Source organism: Artemia franciscana, chromosome 17, assembly GCF_032884065.1.
Source record: "Artemia franciscana chromosome 17, ASM3288406v1, whole genome shotgun sequence".
Taxonomy (NCBI): Eukaryota; Metazoa; Arthropoda; class Branchiopoda; order Anostraca; family Artemiidae; genus Artemia; species Artemia franciscana.
In genome coordinates, this window is record NC_088879.1 from 28083332 (window position 1) to 28106242 (window position 22911).

Sequence of the window (22911 nt, forward strand, 5' to 3'; positions counted from 1 at the left end):
AGATTTCCCCTTCAGCTGGCATCTGAAATTTAGATGCTTCGTGGGAGTTTGTTAAATCGCTCCTCTGACTCATTTAACACAGATATCAATTAGAAAGAACTGAGAATGTGCACTGACCTTTTCATTTTCTTCCTATGCTTGCACATATTTTTAAGTAAAAAAAAAATAATAAGTTCTATAGCATAAACAGGAATATAGCGATCTTTCTTTACTGAGAAAAAAAGTCTAATTTAACCAAAGCTATGTCCATGATATTTAAATCCAAGTTTTGATGTCAATAGCCACAGTAGACTGCCAAAGAACCTTAAATATATCTTATTAGATTTATATTTTGATTACTTAATTAAAATCCTTTCTTTCTGTCACATCTCCTGTCCTCCTTCCAATTAGAAAGGATTGGTGCACACGCTCTATAGCTTAATGGGGATCCAACGATTTTGCCAAGATATGTTAATCCCTTCGAGAAGAAACATGTTTTAGGTCCAAATGTGTTGTAGATCCTTTTTATGGAAGAATATTCTTTTTTTATGCATCGCTTTCTTTGTTTTAAATCTCCAGAGGAGTGGAGGCACTTGGGATATTTTAGGATGCAAGTCCCATTTGGCTTCAACCACTCCTTGTGTAGTTTAGGTACTTAAATATGAAGACAGACAAGCATATTAATTGATAGTTTTTGCATACTACACATAAATAGCACTTGGCCCTTTTAAAACAATATTTTGAAACATTATTATTTTTTTAAAGCTAGACTGTTCAGTACCTAGATTGGACGGCTCATGATATAGTTGTTTTAGTTATTAGATTCCCATATTATACTCTTCTTAAAAAGCTTTTGACTAAAAAAGGTTTTGATCTAGAAAGAACTTGAAAGTCCTTGAGTAGATATGATCCCAGTGCCTTTAAGCCCATTGGTATCAATTGGGGATGGAGGATCAGGGAAGCCACAACCCTCTAGATCTTGAACGACACCTGGCTATTTCTATTCCATAGCTATTGGCTATACCAAACCCTAGACTGAGTGAGTGGTCCTTTGCACTAGTTACCCATGCACTTCGTATTTTTACAACTATTTAATATCCTATGTCAAAGTTAACCCATGTTTTTAGGTGTATTAGTTCAATGTTGTTCAATTTTTTAAGGACCTACATTTTTAAAAATTAATTTTAAAAAAATTCTACAAAATTAGTTTTTCAAAAGAAAGTAAATAACTCCGTTAAACCAAAAGTGAGCAAAAATACATTCAAACAATCTACCAAACGTAAAATTACCACAAATCTGCATCGATAAATAAATGAAACCAAAATGAACAGAAATTACAATAAATAACCAAGCCAAACTCAAAACGAGCAGAAATTAATATGAGTAGGGCTCAAAACCCCTATGCCTTCTCAAGGCCAGAACATAATTTGCACTTTACTGATGAAAAAAAATTCAAATGGATATGAACAGAAGTAGTAGTTTTAGCGATAGTAGTAATAGCACTTGAGGTAGCAGTAGAAGCAGCAGTAGTTGCAGTAGTACTAGCGTGCAAATATTGCATTTTTGGTCAATTCATCATCTCCCTTATCATTTCCTGAAAATTCCAAATTAATATACTCAGTCACAACCTTTTGGCAGCCCATATACACATAACATATTATGATTTAATTCAACACTCCCTCAAGATTCCCTGAAACACTCATCTTAATGCCCTTCGTATTTTAGGAAAGAAGTGAAACATGTATAATTTCTATCAATAACAGATACTAAATGTAAACAGTGAACAAATTGCATAACTTGCATCCCTTGTTCTGAGGCCTCGGGGGGAGGGGGGTTGAAATCTCCAAACGCATAATTACTGAACCTTTCAACAATGCTGAAAAAAAATTGATGTCTTTGTTTTAGGAAATGATGGGCGTGGTGGAGGGGGGGGGATGGTTTCTCTCAGATCAATTTAACTCTTAAAAAGGGCACTATAACTTCTAATTTAAAACCAAACGAGATCCATATGAATTATATAATTCCATAAAAACCTTATATGCCCCCAGGGCATAACTTAAAGCCCTTGCCCCAGGGCTCTGGGGGGCTATGCCAGCCCTGCAGGCATTGTTATATTTTCTTTGGACTATTTTAAATAAAATGGCCTTCGCACAATTTCAATCAGATGCGTTTGGTGAAGAGGGGCAGTTGGGGGGGGGGGGGCTAGTTGACCTTCAACACTATTGACTCTTAGAAGGGAACTAGAAACTCCTATTTCAACCAAATGAGCCACCTCTAGAATTTATAGTAATCAAAATTCTGAAAAATGAAGCTTTTTTAACAACATATACATCAAACGAATGGGTTTTTATAGCGATCCTGATAAGGCTATGTCAAAGTCATTAAAGTTAATGATCCAATACCAAAATTTACGATCCTGGGCAAATTTGTCTTACTTTCGAAAAGAAAAAGATAAAAAAAAGTTGACTGAGATAAACTACAATCAGTTATACCACCAGATTCAGCATATGAGAGAGCCGTCAAATCCAGCATATCAGTCAAAGTCCCCAGCCTTTTTACATTTGCATGAATACGTTTATATTAAGCCTGTCAGGGTGACAGCTCCCTTCTTGTTGAAAACAAAAAAATCTACAACATAAGAAGCAGGAGAACAGCATCTTCAGCACCACCAGGAAATCTTTGAGGAAAGGGGGGATGGTAAGCACCACTAGGAGCGTTTTATATTGAAATTTAAATGGAAATATCTCTCGTTTTCTTAAATGTTCATTTTTAATGTCTTCTTGTTGTCAGAAGGGCATTGACCCCCTAGGTTTCCCTGCCAGCACCCTTGGGAGACATCCCTACGAAAAAAAAATGTATTTATTAATAGAACTCACCTTGAAAAACATGTAAATGATGACTATATAATTCATTTCTGATTTTCAGACACCCCCCCCCAACCACCCTCCAAAATAATTATATGAAGGGGCATATCTTTTTCAGGTATTATTATCACTTTTAAAGCATTATTATATGAATATCAAACACAAACAGGGAAATGGTATTTGAAAGAAAGTGTAGTAGCCTTTACCACATTTAAGAGAGCCTTGGATCAAATAGTTTATAGTAATAAACAACAAGTAAAAAAAAGGCTATTAAATTGTATAATAAATGGACTCGTTTCTTGAAGCATTTCCTGTTAAAGTATAACTTTGATCAAAAGAGTCAGGTTTGAGGGAACAGTAGCTCTCCTGACATTTACATAAACCCTGGGTAGGGTATTAAAAATGAACAGAAATTAAATACATATAAAAATATACTTTTTTAAATTAAAGTAAAGCAATATTAAAACTGAAAACGAACAGAAATTATTCCATTATTAAGGAGAGGGGGACTACTTCCTCCTCAAACGTACACTCTCTACACTAAAGCCTGACTTCTTGGCCCCAATGTTTTAAGAAAGACTCCCCAAGTACAGGGTCACTAATAAATGATTTGGGCATAGCACTATAGAACTTTAGCATAAAAAGTGGGGGAGGGGGGAAGTAGCCTCCTTTATATAAGAAAATAGTTTCTACTTATTTTGAGTCTTATTGTTACTCTTTACTTTCATTTGAAAAAATACTACCATCTGAAGAAGCTGTTACTTATGTTAACATCATGTCACAGCTTTCAGATTTGCCATTGGCATTTATCAACACTATCAATTATATACAGTAGATTAAACTTACTTTTTCTTGCTCTATATTCAGTTTCTGGGTTCCTCAAGTGTTCAAACTCCAAGCTCGCCATTGCTTCAGTCCTTTGAAGCTATCTTGGACTGATGTTACTGTTTTGCTGCTGAAAAAGGAGGTGTGTATATTACTACCTCTTTGATTTACTTCGTATGTACACAGAGTATGGGGGGGGGTAATTTTCAAAGAGGACAACTGAAAGCACCAATAATATGTTTACACAAATCCCATATTCAAACTTCCCGTATTTCCAGAGTGCAGGGATCCTTTTGATAATATCATGGCAAACGTGTAGTGCATGACCACTCCTAATGGAAACATGTTATTTTATGCTCTTTTCAAATATCATGGCCACTTTCATAACAATGTGACCCACCTTTCTTAATGGTCCCAGATATGGCCCTAAATAATTCATCTTCTTGTTGTTTTCATTCCATGAAGCATCATGTCTTCTTTGTTATGTTTCTTGCATTCTTGATCTGTGAAAAACGTTTGGCCTATGTGATTGGAACAGAATTGTTAGATAAAAAAAAACATTTTAAAATGTAAAAGACAATGGAAGGAAGCATGATAATAAGATTAATAGAAACATGCTACTTAGCCTATTATAAAGTAAGTATTTAATTTTGTCCTCATTTTCTTTTAGTTTTGCATATATCCTATGGCTACATCTGGGACAATAAGGGTGGGGGGTTGGTTGTTTGTGGGTATTGTTCAAAAAAGTATCCATAATATTTGGAAAAAACACAACACAAGGAATTTAATGGTACCACTTTTATTTCATTAACATGTTTCTATTAAAAGTAGTTATACACTACTACTTTATAAATAACATAGCTAGAGATTTCCCTATTCCTCCCACATGCAATGGTCAGCTCTACTCACACCTTATTATGAACAACCTTAGTTCATACTAATCCAACCTCAATCCAACATCAAACATCTGATCAAGAAAAAATATTTTGATAAATAAAAGTACAATAAAGTTCCAGTTGAGGGACTTCTTGCTATCTCGGAATGTAGCTGAGTTAGGTGAATGAAACTTTCAGGAATTAATCAAGGACCTAAAATGCACTCAGCAAACTATTGTTGAGCCACTATCTCTATCCTTTCCCTATTTTTAGGGGTTAGAGGATTGCATAGATGACAAGTCTCTCCCTATCTAGACTTTGACAACAAAATGTAACCTTAACTTTGAAATTTTCAGTCTCTTTTTCATTAGCTCTACTGTTTAAAAATTAAACTCTCTGTTATATCAGTAGGCATTTAAGTCATGTAAGAGCTTTTATCCTAAACTTAGGAAACAGACGTTTAAACCTCTAAAAGCTTATAAAGCAAGATTGAGCAAAAGTATGAGCCTCAAAGCACTTTCCTTGCATCACATTGGAACTCTAAATCTATGTCTCAGGGTTTCACTTTTATAACACAAACATTGTAAAAGGTCAGTACCCTTTGGTGTGGGGGGAGGGGGGGGAAGTTGGTATTTCAAAATACTTCCCCAAGGAATTATAAAGGCTCTAAATTCATTCCTGAGTATAAATCACCTTCCTCCATTACTTTCCAAGATAGACAAAAGTCCCTCATCTAGAATTTATCCATTCCAAGATAGGATACTCCATAGAAGTGTTTAGAGGTGCTATAAGACAAGTCTGACAAAACTGGAAACCATTCACAACATTGCAATAAAGTTGGCTCTGGGTTTCCAAGTCATACCCCAACTTATAAAGTCAGAGTTATTTTGGGAAGGCTCAAAGAACAATACAAGAGGAACAAGTTGATTATGAAATATTTCACAAAGATCCAACCAATTGGCTCAGATCACCTAGCTTTTCAACTAGCTTTTGCATCTAGTCTTTTGGAAAAATAAGAAGCCCAAATTAAGTCTTGGGCATTTTTAATGATTTAAATCTAATACAGAAAGATGAGGTCATATGGTTCCACTAGTTTCAAGAGCCTCCCAAATGGGAATTTGAATGAATAGAAACCTCCTTGGAGCTTATGTCAGGCAAAAAGTCTAGTTACCTCCCTTGACTATCTTCAAGGGCCTTCAGGAAAAAGAATATTCTTAAATATTCTTGAAATTCTTCAAGGAAAAATAAATATTTATGGTTGGCTCCCTGAAAGGAGGTAAGACACTTGTAGCTTTAGTTATTCCCAGCTATTCTCCACATTTATCCACTAGGCTCCCAAATGGCATATCTCTCCTTGCAGTTCAGCTGAAAGCAATAACTGAAAGCTTAAGAGGGCATCATGCTCATAGACTCTTAGTCTGTCTTACAGCTAAAGGGTTTTTGTCTATATTGTGAAGTAGTTGAGTTAGGTGAATAAAACTCCCAGAAACAAATCCAAAGCATCAGTGATCCCCTGAAAGGACACTAACTTGGTACAATCTTTGTGTTATAAAAATGTGTCCTTGAAAAAATAAATATATGAGGCACAAGGAAAGTGCTATGGGCTTTATAGTTCTGCTCAATGCTGATTTACAAGGTTTTAACGATTTGAAATCTTGCTTTGCAATTTAGCCCTTTGATGCCTGAATTATGAAAAAAGAATGGGAAAAATATTTCGGCCGTTTCCAGGCTTCATTATGACCTATTCCACGACAGAAATGGCAAGAAAAAAAATGTATTGATAAAGATGATGAAATAAAAAAATGGTTCCCACAGGAACCATCCGGCAATCATGGCACAAAAAACACTCTGATCGGCTACATAGTGTGGTAAGTCAGAAAACAATTCCTGTTGGGTGTGAAACACAAGGACACTTCACATTTTACGCATTTCGCTTTGGAATGAGCTTGTACACATACTCTGCATCTCTATTTGCTCTCTATCCAAGCCGGGAAGTGCCCCTGTCCATCGAGTCTTGTCGAATCTGGGGGGCGACAAGTATAATTTCTTTTTTTCTGAGAGTTGGTATCTGCGTCACTGAGAGGTCTACCTCTCTTTGGTGTTGCCAAAGATGCACCCGATAGAAGTGCACGTGCCACATCTGTCTTGAACTGTAGCAGGTTCATTGGTTTCCGCCCAGCAGCAAGACACCTGCGGTATAAGAGCCAGCCATTCACAACAGAGAGGTCAAACAAGAAGAAGAAGATCCTCATGTACCATTTGCTCCGTGACTTGAAGTCGATCCTGTAAAGCTCCAGCAACATGTCGGCAAGATCTACACCACCCATAAAGCGGTTGTACTCCTTCACACAATATGTTTGTGAAGTGGACTGGCTTATTGTCATACCACTTCACCACAATGGCATTCGGCTGCGTTTCCACTCGCCAGTCGTAAGAGCCTCTTCCTCGGGCTTTCAATTTGCTGTCGGATTCCAAAGCACAGCCTTTCAACCTGTTTGCCCTCACTGTGGCCAGTGTAAGTATGCCCTGATCACTTAGTGTTTGTGCCAAGTCTAATGAGGAGGACCAATTGTCAAAGAATAGCTTGTAATTTTTGTGCTTGGGTATTCCTCTTGCAAGCCGCAGGACAAAATCAGCTCCAACTCCCAGGTCACTGACATCAACCAACCCCTTACCCGTATACATTTCAAAGTCGTAAGCGAAACCACTCTCCCCAGCCCTTGAGATGAACTTATAACCCCACTTATGCGGTTTCTTGGGATTGTACTGCTTCAACGAAATCCTCTGTTTTGTCGGCACAATTTGCTCGTCTACTGCCTGGTGTTCTTCTGGGGGTATCTTCATAAAGTTATCTCTGATCATCTCTATCAGAGGACGAACTTTGTGGATCTTGTCGTGCCCAGGGTCTCCTCGTGGTTTCTGGGTAAGATTGTCGTTGAAATGAAGATACTTTTTGATCTGCTCGAATCTGTCACGCGACATGGCATCAGCTATTACAGGGTAGCGCGTTTCGTTTGACCAGTAACTACGGTATGACGGCATTTTCACTATTCCTGTGAATGCAAGGATCCCTAAGAAGCATTCCACCTTGGCAGATGAAACTCCAAATTCTTTGGCATCTTTTTGAAGAGCGTAAATTTTCGTTTGGTCACGTATATGGTTGACCACGCCTTGGTCAAAAAACAGCCTGACAAATTCCAGGGGTGTCTTGCCACTCATTTCTTGGTCGACGACAAGATGATCCTTCCACGCAGCATCTGGCTGGACGAAATCCACTTTTCTCCAAGCAAGGTCCCATCGTTTGCTTGGTTTCGAAGCAACAGTGCCTGAGCTCGTGGCATTTTGTCTGGCGATCTCGACGTCCTCATGGTCATCCTCACTGTTGTGGTCGTCAGCTTCAATTCGACTGCTTTCTATTTCTTCTTCAATCTCTTCTTCCTGCGGGTTATTATCAGGATCAGGAAGGAGAAAACTAGGAACAGATGGGTCCTCATCTTCATCAGACAGATCTTTGAGGTCGGAGTTGTCTTCCGGGCAAAGAACAAAATTCAGAGCCTGTGCAAATGACATGGGGCGTGTTCAAAGTCTTTGCTGGACAGCCGAATACTCATCTTCCACAGTTTTTGATGTACTCGGAGAAGGCTGGTCCATTTCTGCACTGTAAAAAATATATTTGGTAACAGTCTAGTAGGGGAGACCAGGGTTGACCCGGACACGGGGTTGATCTGGACAGTCAAGTATGGACACCTAGCGGTTTAGTAAAAATTCTCAAAAAATCACGAAAGGTGCACCATCTACTGCCCTATTATCAAGCCAGTTTGGATCTATATGCACACAGCCATTTGTTTGTATTTTGTAAAAAGTGTTTTTTAAGGTAAGAATTTTTTCAAGGGTCTCTGTTTGGAGTTTAATAGAGTGGACCAGGCTGCTGGATTTGCAATGACATTTTTTCAGGAGAAAAGTAGCTCACATAGAAAGATTCTAGAGCAGTTTATTGAGCGCCATCTATTTGATTTTTTTTCAAATCACTTTGACGTCGCACGAGGACACATGGGGTTGGGCCGGACACGGCGATTGGGGGTTGGTTTGGACATTTTTTTTATCTGTCCGAACCAACCCCAAACGGATACGCATTTTATGGTGAAGTCAGAACTGGAGAAAAGTCAATGGCTTAGAAGATATGCCGTTTCAAAAAATCGCGTCTGGGTCAACCCTGGTCTCCCCTACATTGTTATTGACGACGGCAACTCCACCAGTTCTTGTCTAGATGGCTCTTCCAAGCGATAAAATTCGGAGCTATGCATGCCGGATGGTTCCTTGAAGCCACAGAACATGGTCGAGACATGGTCGAGCTCTCAAAATTTGATTCCAATGGTGTAAAGCAACTGTTTTCATGATATCTAGGCATTTCACACTGTATACGGCTTACCATCTCATCTGGTCTTGCTACCGCCGGATGGTTCCCAGAGGAACCACGACGTTGGGGGTCGTTTCTATCCTCTTGTTTTCCAGCTATAGGAGTGTATGATAGCTCATCTGAACAAACAAAACGTCCTCTTTCTAAAACTTTTGGAATGAAAACTCTAGCACAATAAATAATAAAGTTATTCACAAAAAAGTATTCTCACCTTTCAGGAAAAACAAGCAAGGCTAGAGGGCACAGGTTCAAACTTCATTACCTCACACAAGGGTGACAGATTACGGACTAAGAAAAATACAAACCTGTCTAGGTAGATCAGATTGAGACAATGGCAAACGGATTGACGTTAATAGGTCAAACGGTCAGGATTAAAATAAATTAAAAAGTTCATGGTTCCTGAGGGAACCTTCAGGCATCAAAGGGTTAGAAACAAACTCTAGATATAGGCTAGCTTAAAATCCTGCTGAAATAACAAGAACTTTGTCTTTCAAAACTAGAGCCAATAAAAAGAGACTGAGAATCCTTGTCATGTAGGCCATCCAGGGCCCATTATAATGTTCCTCAATGACTATAAAACAAACTTGAAGAATCCTTTCATGTTATATGCAGATGATTACAAAGTCCTATGACTATACCAGTCAAGGCCAGTGTAAACCAGCTTCAAGTGTAAACTAGTCAAATATGAAAGCAGATTTGAGCCAGCAATCCAAATGGTCACTGGATTGGTGTCTAGGATTAAATGCCTCAAAATATAAAGTCTATATCTTGGATGTAATAACCCAAAACACCCATATCATCAAGGAGATTCCCAGCTTGAGACAGTCAGTGATGAGAAGGGCCTGGGGGTCATTGTTGACCATGAATTTAAGTTTTTTTGTTGTAGTTACAGCAATAGCTGCAATCTAGTAATAGACAAACATCACAAACAAGGTCAAGTTCCCAAAGCAAACCAAGCCCTTGGCCTCATAAATGAACATTCACCACCAGTCCACCAAGTGTGATAATGAAAGTTTACAAATCTATGGTCAGCCTTCACCTGTTTTTTTTTTGGCATGACTTTGGCCTCTCCCAACTATAAGATCAATGTGAAGGTACAGGAGAGTGTTCAAAAAGCAGCAAAGAATATCCCAATACTGCAAGACAAAACCTATGAAAAATGTCTTACCTCACTCAAACTTCCTACTTTAGTATACTGTAGGAATAGAGAAGACATGCAAAAGACTTGTAAATTCCTGGAAAGTGATCTATTAAGTCATGTCTTCATTCCATCCCATTGAACTACCACCAGAAGACAAACCAGGAAGCTGCAAGTCCCCCATTGAACCAGGCAAGAGCACCAACACGTTTTCTCAGTCTTTTTGGTCCTACTCTAGAACAGCCTGTCTCAAGTCTGAGACAAATTGATCAAGACCGAGTCAATGAAAAATGGAGGCTAAACCTAGATGCCAGATCATAACCTTAAAACACAACCAACAAAATTTTCTACAAGAAGTTCAACACCACCTTTTCTTGCTGGACATGTGATTTAAGATAAAACGTGACATTAAAATGAATCTGCTGGCAACATTCTAGCTTGGTGACTCTACAGAAGGAAACATCTTAATAAAATAGGAGCATTAACATTAGATTCCTTATTTCATGTTCTTTTCAAATATCATATTTGCATTTCTGACAATGTGCCTTCCTACATGATGGTCCCATATATAATCTTATGGCCCATTTCTTCATTGTTTTTATCTGATGATATGTTGTATAATGGATTGCTCTAGTCCTAACTTGGTGAGACCAGGTTTCATTAAAAGGATTATATTGGCAAGAGCTTTATTGTCTTTGGGTTTTATTTTAGTTTTGTCTATATCCAATGGCTACATATGAAACTGTCAGTGGGAGGGGGGTGCATTTTCAGAAATGTAAATATGACAGCCTGTTTAGAATGAGCATCAAATAAGGAGTCTAATAGAACTACTTTTATTTTACTAAGACATTTCTTTCTACAGATCTGTTAAACTAGAAGGTTATCCACCTGCCATTAATGCAATCTTTTAAGCCTAATAAATAACAAAAGGGTAGGGATGATAGCTTGGTAACACCTTTCCAGAGTGTATTTTAGGTCCTGAATTCATTCCTGAAAGTTTTATTCACCCAGCTTAGCTACTTTCCAAGGTATCAAGAAGCAAATAAAAATATAAGGCCTCATAATAGGCTATGCAGGGGGAGGGGTAAAATATGCAACAGGAGTGTAAAAATACATAATAGAGGAATTTAATATTAGAAAAACTTCTAATATTATTAGAAGTTTAATAGGGGTAAATATTTTGCTGTTCATATTATTGAGTTACAAGTAAAACAAATATACCAGTTGATGCCTTTTTTTTATGTTCTTTACAAATATAATAGCCTAACTGCTTCTCTTGGAAATTCAAATTTAAGCCCTTTTTCAACCCCCTGAAAATAACCACAAAATCTCTAGTTTTAGGGTATAAAAAAAGGCTTAAACCATGGATTTCAAACTTACTTTTTGATTATTAATCCATTTCTTAGAGTTATATAATCCACAAACATTGTTCAATCATGATAAAGTTGGATAAAATATTGAAAAAAATTCCGTCATGTTTCTTCTGTTGGCTTTGATATTTTTTAACATACAGGTGAAATAGCACTTTTTAAGCATCCTAATAGAACAAGAAACAAACATGGTGAATTTCTTTTAAATTTTCTTAATCTATTTAATCTTGAGAAAGTAATGTTTGTGAATTAGCTTACAGCTTTTACAAAATAGATTTATAATGAAAAGTTTGAAACAAATGTTATAACCCATTTTTATGTCCGAAATAATAGAATGAAATTATTTTTTCAAGGGTCCTAGAAGGGCTTAAAATCGAAATTCCAATGAAAAAATTTATTATATTCAGAAAGAGCATAAAAATGATATACAATGGTACATTCAAATTATTTGTAGGTCAATAATATGAGCAACAAAATATTTACCAGGATGTGTGCCAGCCTTGACCAGGCCTAGAACCACCATTACAAGAAGTCTCTAGGAAGAAATGGATGTCTCTTGTACAAATCCAGCACTGCAGTGGGGGATCTGCCCATTTTGTGCCTGCAATCTACTTCATGGTTAAAAATCTTTTTACGCAGATATTTTAACAGTATCTATTTGAATCTTTTTGGTTTTTGAGTCTATAATAACCCCCATAAGCTTTTTGGAGGCAACATGCATTATTTATTTGCCATCCAGCCTGATAGTCAGTGGTTGAAGGACCTATTTCTTGTGCAAAACCATATCTTTGGCTTGAATTAAGCAACACATTTAAAGTATTATATAACCAGTGTGATAAATCATTGCACTGAAATATTTTAAAAGCACAGTTTCTATTGCTTACCACAATCGCACGTTTTGCGGATTTGAAACTTGACGCCAGTTTTATCGAATTTTGCCGAGCATTAACATTACCCCTGTGTCACCACAAGAGCCGAAATCGTGATTTCGGCCTTCGGCAAGCGAGAAGCCTAAAATTTTGGTATTCATGCTAAACTGGCTGGCGAGTTTAAAAACTGTATGCTATGGTCTTTTCTAGACTAGGAATCAGGGTTGCTACGGGTAGTACCAAAGTAATATTTTAATATCATTCGATTTAAGTAGTACTTTTGGAATACTGTCTGTGAAAGTTGTATTTTTTCAATATTTTTAATTAAAAATAGTGCTTTAAAAAAATAACGTTCAAGAAATCTACTTACTTATTGAGAATCTGCTTCTTCGTAAGAAATAACTTTTTAGCACATAACATATTAACGTTTTCATTCATTGATTCTATTCTTGTGATGCTAAGAAAACAAATAGACGCTACATTGCTACAAAATGGTGGAAACCGTCAAAATGAGCTAATTTTCGCTTATAGGAAAGTTTATATTCAAGTATTAATGACGCAGAGGGTGTGAAAAATCCTTTTTTTACATTCAGAAAAAAATTAGAACAGCAAATTTGTCCCCCCCCCCATAGAACTTGAAAGGTATATTTTATGCTCTCCCTCCCCTTCCTCTTTATTTTTGCGATTAATTCAAACTTAAAAACATTGTTTTTTTTTTGGGATGAATGTATTCAAATCAATAGTGACCTTGAAAACCAATAGATAGCAGTTTGTAAAATAGCTTTTAAATAAAAAAAGATAAAAAAGCTCATTGGTGTGGTTTCAATAGAAAAAAAAGTAAACTGTCTAAGTAATGAATGCTTAAGAATTATTTTTTTGCAGGATTTGGTCTAGAGGAAAACAGCTTTGAAAAAGCTAAAGCTGAATAATTCTGGTAAGCAAGGAAAATCCCACCTGTGAGGATGTTTGCCTTTCAGGGCTTTGGTTAGCAGCCGGTCCCGAGCCAGAAAAAGAGCAGGGATGGGGGATAGGTTAATCCCCTATCCTCGTAAAACACTACTGATTCATGAAATGGCAACAATAAGCCTTACGCCCAATTTAATCTCATTTAAAACGACTTCCGATTGTCCCCAGAATCGATTTTTGACAACGAGACAACCTTTCCGTCTTGTGTTTTGAAATGTCCGCACTGTGAACTCTTGAGACACAACCTGGCTGCACAAAAGGTTTTATAAGAATCCTTCAGACACTGGTTTTGGACAAGTTGACAGGCTTTGGATCTATTTAGTTAATGAATATGAAGTTTTTCTTTTCTGGCTCAGGGAAGAACTGTAGAGCTGGCATTGTCCTCACAGTCAGCAGGAATGCAAAAAATTCAATGTTTGAGTTCGTCCCCAAAAACGAAAAATGATGAAAATCCGTCTCGTGAGCTCACAGTCAAGGCTGATAGTTATTGTTGCCCATACTCCAACAAATGAAGCCAACAATTCCAAGAAAGACTGTCTATTATAAACTGAATGATCTAGTCAATTCAGAACTTGAACATAATATTTTAGCTATACTATATTTTATCAATATTTTACTAACTAGCTATAGACTTGACTTACTTGACTTAAGTCTCCTGCTGGGCACTGCTCGGCGTAGAGTGACGTCTGCCTCCTCCACCCACTTCGGTCCATGGCAAGTATTTGCTCTTCGCCCTGTCTGATGTTTGCCATCGCCAAGAACTCGGCCAGGCTGTCGGACCAACGTTTCTTCGGTCGGCCTCGAGGTTGCTTCCAACCAATTTTGATAGGGTCGAAGTCATAGATCATTTTTTCGGGTTGATGAGGTGGCATTCGAAGCAGATGCCCGAACCAACGTAAGGTTCGCTCGGCTGCTTGAGACGAAAACCAAGACTGCTTTGTCAGCTGCAGGAGCTTTTCATTGCTGACGAAGTCAGACCATCGTAGGCCCTCAATCCTCCTAAGGCTCTTTGCATGAAACACGTCTATTTTCTTGAGGGTTGCAGCTGATGCTTGCCATGTCTCAGTTCCATAAAGCATCACAGAACCGACTAGAGCGTTGAACATCCGCAGTTTCGTTGTGCGACTGATATTTGATTTTCGCCAGAGGTGACGGTTCAGTCTACCCATGACAGAAGACGCTTTAGATAATCTTGCCTGCAGCTCGCGAAGAAGTGAGCAATTTGAAGAAATTACGGAGACCAGGTAGGTGAAGTCCTTGACAACCTCGATGCTAGTAGTGCTGTCTAGGCTAAATGGAGAGTTAACAGCAGGAGAAGACGGGTCGATGGCCATAATTTTAGTTTTGTTCCAGTTTATATGCAGTCCTACTTTGGCAGCCTCTTCTCGCAGAATTCGGAGTGCTTCCAGCAGCTGCTCCATGGAGTCTGCCAGAATGGCCAAGTCGTCGGCAAAATCGACATCTGTGATGGTATGATCTCCGAATTTGAGCCCAAAGCTGAGACGTGAAGTGGTTTTTGTCATAACGTAATCTATGATGACATTGAAGAGCTCTGGGGCCACTGCACATCCTTGACGCACCCCTGTCGTGATTTGAAAGAACGGGCTGCGCCGACCATTTACTTGTACACAGCTCTCCGTCCCATGGTGCAGCGCCTTGAGAAGTCTGCAATATTTCTCGGGTAGGCCAGTCAACTCTAGGATCCGCCAGAGAGCTTTTCGATCGACTGAGTCGAATGCAGCACGGAAGACAACGAAGGCAATAAATGCTTTCTGTCGGAACTCTGTGGTCTTCTCTGTTATTTGTCGAATCGTGAAAATCTGCTCGGTGGTTGAACGATCCGACATAAAACCAGCTTGCTCCGGTCGCCGGATTTTTCGAATGATGCTCCGACATCGATCCAGCAGGACCATTGAAAACAGTTTGCCAGGGACTGACAGTAGGGTTATTCTCCGGTAGTTGGAGCAGTCGCTTCTCAAGCCTTTTCTCTTCCATAAAGGGATGATGACACCCTTCCGCCAATCCTCAGGAATTATCTCTGTTTGCCAAATTGTAGAGAACAGGGTGTGTAAAAACAGGAGCATTGCAGGACCTCCATATTTTAGCAGCTCTGAGTTTAAGCCACAGATATTCGCAGCTTTATTATTCTTGAGTCTTTTTACTGCATGTCCAATTTCTGAGGGGCTGAAAGGCTCATCTGGAGGAACATCAGTTCCAGGTCTTTGACTGCAAGGTTGGCTGGGACTATCATTAGGAGGCGCAGACGGACCAGTATTGTTGAGGAGCGAACAGAATTGGTCCTTCCACTGCTCAAGACAAGAACCTTCGTCAGAGAGAAGTGCACCATCCCTGGACAGGACGGGACCCAAGGTGGGAGTTTTATCTTCAGTGAGGTCTCGGAGATGCTTGAATAGGCTGCCCATGTCTTTCTTTTTTGCAGCTAGCTCAATTTCATCGGCTTTCCTTGCAACAAACTGGGTTCTATCCTGGTGAATGAGTCTGTTCCACACTCCATTGAGCCTCCGATATGTGGTCATATCCCCAAGAAGTCTTGCCTTCCGTCTTTGCTCTATGACTTGCAGTGTTTCATTAGTTAGCCACGATTTCTTTGGATAACTCCTCTTGCCAAGCACTAGTTGTGCTGCTTCACTGGTCTGCAATTTAAAATGCTTCCAGAGATCTTCGCTGCTATTAAGTGAGCCAAGGGCCTCGAAGCGATTCCATATCTCGATACTGTACTTCTGGCGAGTATCTGGTTCCTTTAGTTTCCCAATATCTGCAGCGACGGGTTTTCTTTTCGATCGTTGTGCATGGAGGCGAAGCCGAAGATCGGCGCACACAAGCCTATGGTCTGCGTTTCCAAGCTCTGCTGATCTGTAAGTTCTGCAGTTCTTCACCACTGATCTCCAGCGTTTGGAAACAATGACGTAGTCAATCATCTTCTTTGTACGACCGTCATTACTATACCACGTGTACTGATTAATAGTTTTGCGTTAGAAGTAGGTGTTTGCAATGTAGAGGTCGTGAGATCGGCACAGTTCAAGTAAGCGAAGCCCATTGTCGTTAAGTGGGTCGGGGGATACAGGACCAACTGTGCCATGCCATAAACCCATATCATCGCACACTGTCGCATTAAAGTCGCCAAGGAGAACAGTTATATCATGGGGGGAACTGTTGCAAGGCATCTGGACAAAGCAGAGTAGAAATCCTCCTTAGTTGCATCATCAGAATCGTTGGTCGGGGCATAGCATATGATGACAGTCATCTTGCCATGCTTGTGTCCAAAGCGGGCCTTCATTAATCTGTCCGATACAGCTTCGTGTAAAAGTAAGGCCTTTCTTGTAAGGCTATTTAGTGCAAGGCCAACACCATTCCTTCTCGAGCTTCCTCCAGACCAGAGCAATGAGTCACTGTTACCTATTCGCTCTTCTCCGCTTCCGGTAAGACGTGTTTCTGTAAGACCTGCAATTCACACTTTATTCTTGCGAAGTTCTTTATAGAGTAGGTTCTTTGCCGCAGGTTCATTCAAAGTCAAGACATTCCAGGTGGCTATTCGTAGCCCCCTTCGGTCCATAAGGTTTAGTCTGTCATTCTTTCTGACGTCGTCAGCATGTCCATTGACGCGCGATGGTCGAGATCTTAAAAGGGAATCCGGGTCCGAGGCTATGTTGTCACTTTTCGTAGCACTTAATTTTCGGGTGGAGGGTCGCTAGCCCAACCGACCCTAGGCCTGGAATCTGATTAGAGCTAGGTTAAACCTAGGTACTGAGATTCCCGGGAAGGGCTCCACCCGCCACGTGAGGTTGCGGCCGTCCTGATCGGAGTGCTTAGATAGGGGAGAAACCCCATATCCAGAGGCACGTGGTCAGCAGACAGAATCTGCCTCATTCCGGACGAACTCCATTCACCTCCATGGCAAATGGAGGCTATAGAGAAATACAAATAAGCCAAAGAGAAACTATGGTGCTCAAATAAGATGTGTTCAACCTTTCGTGCGAAGCACAAAACGCTACAAATTTTTTGGATGGTAGTACTATTTATGCTGTGGTAGTACTTTTTAGATACCCCGGATAGTACCATTAACTTTGTTGGAGTTAGGATCCTGCTAGGAATGTACTTTTGTGACATTGACTCAGTCCCTGAAAGACCGGCTTCGGTAAGGAAAAAATACACTTTTCCATAGCAACTAGTCACTGGGCCAGTGACTCAGTTGTACGAAATTAAACAACTCAGTTTGAACACGAACGCTCCACATCCTCATTTTCTTTTCTGATCAACCTTCATGCAACTCGCATGATCAACTTGCAAATTTGATGAATATCTTGTATATTTGAAATCAGCATAATAGCTGATTCTTTTGATGTGTCTATTGATATCAAAGTTCGTTTTTTTTTTTCGGTTACAATTGATCGCGGCCAACCCCAAGAGATTTCTGGCACTCTCATTTTTTCCCTCCTTTTTTACACTTTTTCAAAAATAAAATTGTTAATTTGGTCTATTACTGGCGACCTCGCCCCCCCCCCCGAGATTTTGCTCTAAATCCGCCTTTTATTAAAGCGAGAATAAGGGTAACAAAGTTCCTATTGCCTGTTATTAATTGAGCAGAACCTTTTGTTGCAAGGGCTACTTGGCTCGATTTAAAATCAAATTCCTAGTTGGTAGGTCCCCTTCACAGAAGAGTAAAGTAAAATAAGCACAACCTTTAAAAGTTTTATTATATATAACTGAAAAGAAGAATAACAAAATTTATTTTAAAACCTAAAGATAAAAAATAGTTGCCACTTAGAAAAACACAAGCAATCTTAGAAGAGCCACTCACTGCTATTCATAAGTATTTACATTACACGCATTACTTGCAAGGTTAAACCTCTGAATCTGGTTTGGATTGGTGCTTTATACGGATGCCTGAAAACACAGAGGCAAAGGCTAGTGCGAATGGTTCGCAAACAGTCATAACCAGGCCGGTCCAAACCTAAAAAAAAAGAACCAGTATTAAATTTTCAGAAGTTCAAACGATATTACGTGGAAATAAATAATTAAAGAGGTTCCCAAAATAAAATGTTTGCTAATCCAAAAACGCTACTTTTATTTATGCAAAATACCATGAAAAATCTAGCTCTGACCTTAGAGCGGCGTTCAAGTACCGGTCCAGTAACATTTCCATACCTAAAAGTGCTTATCTCGCAATTCAACTGCTTAAAGTCAAGCTGTAAATAGGTTCAGATCTTTCAGAACAAAGCAATATGTCTTGTTGGAGGATACACAGAAGGTGTAAGCACTATTTGAAGTTGCTACAACAGAAGAAGCTTTAATATAAGAAGATTACATGATTAGCAGTTGGAAATACGTGATTTACCACTGTGATTACTTTATTGATGATATATATCGTCAGGACCAGGGCCATTTTTCCTGCCAGATTTTCAGGGTCAGTTTTCCTTTCAGATTTTCAGGGCTTACTTATGGAAGAAGAAAACTCAAGTTTTACTGCTGATAATGAACACTGTATGTGCTCGAAATATGCAGTTAAAAATTTTTATATCTGTTCAATGTCGATTAAAAGGTTTCATCCCTATTTTGAACTGTTACACTAAAAAAGCGCAAATACAGTGACAGAGAACTTTCTGATTGGTAGTATTTTAAACATTAGACAGAGTTCTAGATATAAGAAAAGAGACATGTTATCACAAATTTTGATTTGCAATCCACGATTTTTTTTTAAAATAAAAAGTAATATTTCATATTTTTTAATATTTCCCCCATTACCCGGGTCCAGCCAGTGGCGTCAATTCACAAAAATTTATGTTCATCATTAAATTTCCCTTAGTATTTGAAAAAGCGCTACCTATTTTAACTTCAGAAGATCTTTTCTATGATAGATAGCATTAAAAGCCTTCCCAGTGAGTGTTGCACTTTCAATAGTAATTATGCAAGAGAAATTTCTCATGCTAAATTCCCATTTTTAGTATGGGCATATTGAAGCAATCAGGCCAGAAGTACATAGTCATGCTTCAGGGAGGAGCCAACTATCGAAAATGTGTCCATACAGTCGGTAGTATGGGAAACAAGGCACGGTACACTTGTCTAGGCACCGTAAGTAGTAGGACAGCATTTAAATATTTTTGATGAAAGACGGAACCCCTTATCTGGTTAAGGAGGGTGCAAAACTGATACCTACCTACGCATGCTTCCAAAAAATTTAATAATACAACATGTGAATGCTGATTCACTAACGCTGAGCATACGTAACTTCTAGGGACGGATACAGAATTAATACTTGGGCGTAGGGACACCAATAAAAATTTGGCTCCCCAATCGGTATTTTCACCCTTCCAACCCAGTAATTAGTACAACTTTTGACTTTCTCGGAGGGGGGGCATGTGCCCCTAAAACCATGATCTGGATCCACCACTGTAGTCTATCACCATTTTATTCAAAAGAATGAGTTATTTTTCTAAGCATACCGTATATATCTGTTGCCGTACTCACTTAATAGCAATTTTGGTGTTATAGCGACCACACTTTGTTCTTGATCAGGTTTTCTCTGTCTGCTCAGAAATAATCAGGTTAGCCTAAGCGAGACAAACGGTATCTATGTAGCTATATTTTTATTAAATATTTAATATATAGAAATGGTTGATTAGGTATTTAATATAATGTGCATGCTTTCCATAACTCTCTGTTGTAGTTTCCATAGTTTTGTTACTAAAGTACTATATTTTTATTGTATTTCATTAGTATTAACCAGACTTGACTTCTTTGGTGTGGTCACTATAACACGTAAGTACCCAATTTTGGATTTTCGGTTAAACACTTGAACGTAGTTACATTTTGTTGGTGAATTTGAGATAGAGCTTCAAGTCAGACAAATCAGTTAATCAGCAATGTAGCTAGACGATGATTTGGGGGGAGGAGTCAGATGGAGTCTCCTCCTCCTGAAAAGAGCAGAAAATCGAACATATATGTACATTATTTTAACCATACTGGAATATTTAAAAAAATCATTACGTCGAAAAAATGCTTCAAAAGTTTTACCCTCTCTCCTGAAAAAATTGCAGCGTATCTCCCTTATAAAAATTCTCGGAGCGCGATAGAATCGTCGCAAGGCCTCTTTCCAAAATCTAACTTAAATAGGAACATTTTTCATTTATATATGTTAATAATAAATACACTTCCAATCTCATCAATAACTTACAGCATTTCAGTTGTATATTTACAGAGCATTAAGTCGTTTGTCTAGCCGGAAACACGAACGCCAATTTGACATAGTGATGAAAGTTCTTTTACATATGGGTAATCATATCTAGGAATCCTGTCACTGACGGTTGATGTTACGTTTCCTGTTTCCTACGACGAGTCCTTAACGGTCGTGGAGATGAAAGATTTGTACAAGTGTTAGAAATTACTAAAGCTGAGAATGTTTACCGGTATAGCATTGTTATCTTGTGAAGCTAGAAAACTGCATTATTTCTCTTGCACACGAACAGTTTCTTTCTCTGCGTTGTTATATTTTGAAAATTCCGGCAGACAATATTTTTTGGCTAGAATTAAGATCAGAAAAAAACTGTTTCTGTCTCAATCTTCCAAGCAACTGGCTTCAATATTTTCGGGAATTCTAATAGATTCACAGTCATATTCGAATAATTTTAGATTAGAACTTTTTTACCTGGCGTTTTTTTTCTAGAATTAGAATCAGACGAGCCATGAGTTTTCTCGGTTTTCTTAACCAGCTTAGAAATTTTTCTGAATTCCGGCAGGCAATGTTTTTTGCTAGAATTAAAATCAGAAAAAACTGTTTCTTCCTCAGTGTTCCATGTAGCTGGTATGGATATTTTTGGGAATTCTAACAGAATCACGGTCATACACGAACAATTTTAGATTACATCTTTTTTACCAGGCGGTTTTCTTTCTAGAATTAGAATCAGACGAGCCATTACTTTTCTTAGTTTTATTAACCAGTTATGACATTTTTCTAAATTCCGACAGGCGATTTTTTTTTGGCTTAAATTAGAATCAGACAAGCCATTTCTTTCTCACTGTTTCGCTTAACTACCTTTGATATTTGTCTGATGTCAATTCTGGTAGAGCCACTTTTATATTCGGACAATAATACAGATGGTTTATGGTGTAAATCAAAAACTAAGACCATGTAAACACAATTCAGGGGGGGGGGGGGGTCAACCAAATATACTTCGATAGTGATTACATGGTGAAGTTATTAGTAATAATACAAATATAAATCATGATGGTCGCAATGTGATGGGGTCAGACTAACTATAGAACGGGAACAGTATAAAATCAAGTTCGTGAAGATTAAAGTAAATTGCACACAAATCGATAAATTAGTTTCTGAAATCCAATTTGCTGTTTTGTATGTTTTGCCTCTCGTTTTTGATTTTATCCAGCTTTACCTACACTTAATTCTGCCCCCATGCCCGCGTACTTTTTTTTACGCTATGTTTAGTCTTCCAAAAATACAAGTTACCAAGAAAATATTGTACTTACTCTTCTTATGATATTCAGTAGAATGTCAAACACTTTTAAAAAGGGTGTAGCGACCCAAATGTACACGAACGTGATAAGTGTGAACACAATTGCCCATACAAAGGCAATAGGGATTGCTAAGAACAGGGCTAAAAGCCTGTAAGCCCAAAATCTGACACCGGTAAAAATTAGAAATACACCTCTCCATATTGCTTCGATTCCCTGTGCAGCATCAGGCTCGGCAATGACATCTTCAAAGTTAATCTAAAAAAGAAACATATATAATATATAAAGCATCGATAAAATTAAACAAAATAAATACTGGAATCATTTGAGTTTTTTATTGCAGACAGGCACATACACTGGAATTTATTTCGACGAGACTCAGACCTGTTGAGAAAGAAGACAAGGGATTCAGGTATATTCGGACAGTCTGCACGGCCCAAATCTCAAAACTTTGACAATACTTACTCTGCTTTGCTATGTTTTTCGTAAACCAGTTTGTTTATATGTTTTCTGTTGTTATTTTTCTTTTCTTTTTCGGGGGGGGGGGGGGGGCGGGATCAATTACGAATAGTTCAATGTTTAAAATCAGGGCAGTATCTGAATTTTGTCCAATTGCTAATAATTTTATAATTGAGATTCAGTTTTGAGATTTGCTTTGCCTTTTTAAGATTGAAAAACAAATTGAAAACACACCGAGATCAATGAATCCCCTAACATAAGTATTTTATCTATTGGTGCAGGATACAGGAGTGAGCCCGTCGCAAAAACGTAATTAAAAAAAAAATTATGTCATTCGCTAGGGTATGGATTTAGTGATCTACTCAGAATGTCGTTATAAATCATGAACTGGATGACCTCTATTCCCTATTGAATCAAAATACTTGACCAAAATACCTTCCTGGGATATGCTTTAAAAAATGAGTGCATCACATTTACAAAACAGTGAAATTATCTGAAAATGATCGTATAGAAAAGAGAAAACCAAGATTGAAAAAAACACACATGCAGGAATCGCAAGACACTAATTCGAAATCGAATGCTGAACTAACAAAACCACGTCTCTAATAACCTAATTTGATATATTAGTGTTTGTACATTAATTGCGTAGCTCACTAAGGGAG

General features: G+C 38.3%; 3 protein-coding genes across 5 annotated transcripts in view; all 3 read right to left on the reverse strand.

The window, feature by feature from the left end:
* The window catches only part of LOC136038101 (BLOC-1-related complex subunit 8 homolog), a 35341-nt gene extending 22901 nt beyond the window's left edge, over positions 1 to 12440 (reverse strand). Inside the window, exons 1-2 of one of the 2 annotated variants that reach the window (XM_065721114.1) lie at positions 12353 to 12440; positions 3690 to 3798 (exon numbers count right to left, since the gene is read on the reverse strand). In XM_065721114.1, coding sequence (XP_065577186.1) covers positions 3690 to 3750 — 61 coding nt within the window. In that variant the 5' untranslated portion in view covers positions 3751 to 3798; positions 12353 to 12440. The remainder of the gene's footprint in view (positions 1 to 3689; positions 3799 to 12352) is intronic. The other variant, XM_065721115.1, reaches the window with a different exon arrangement.
* LOC136037526 (piggyBac transposable element-derived protein 3-like) lies at positions 6770 to 8113 on the reverse strand. Its single transcript, XM_065720248.1, has one exon. It carries the CDS (start codon positions 8111 to 8113, stop codon positions 6770 to 6772), a length of 1344 nt encoding a protein of 447 aa, XP_065576320.1.
* Positions 12441 to 18000: 5560 nt separating the features above from the next.
* Positions 18001 to 22911, reverse strand: part of LOC136038102 (caveolin-1-like) — a 28741-nt gene continuing 23830 nt past the window's right edge. For both annotated transcript variants that reach the window (XM_065721116.1, XM_065721117.1), the window contains exons 4-5: positions 21806 to 22048; positions 18001 to 18275 (exon numbers count right to left, since the gene is read on the reverse strand). In XM_065721116.1, the coding sequence (XP_065577188.1) occupies positions 18165 to 18275; positions 21806 to 22048 (354 nt within the window). In that variant the 3' untranslated portion in view covers positions 18001 to 18164. The remainder of the gene's footprint in view (positions 18276 to 21805; positions 22049 to 22911) is intronic.

What these genes read in the sequence shown, in the direction of transcription:
- LOC136037526 (XM_065720248.1), bottom strand. Translation starts at nt 8,113, where the DNA reads ATGTCATTTGCACAGGCTCTGAATTTTGTTCTTTGCCCGGAAGACAAC.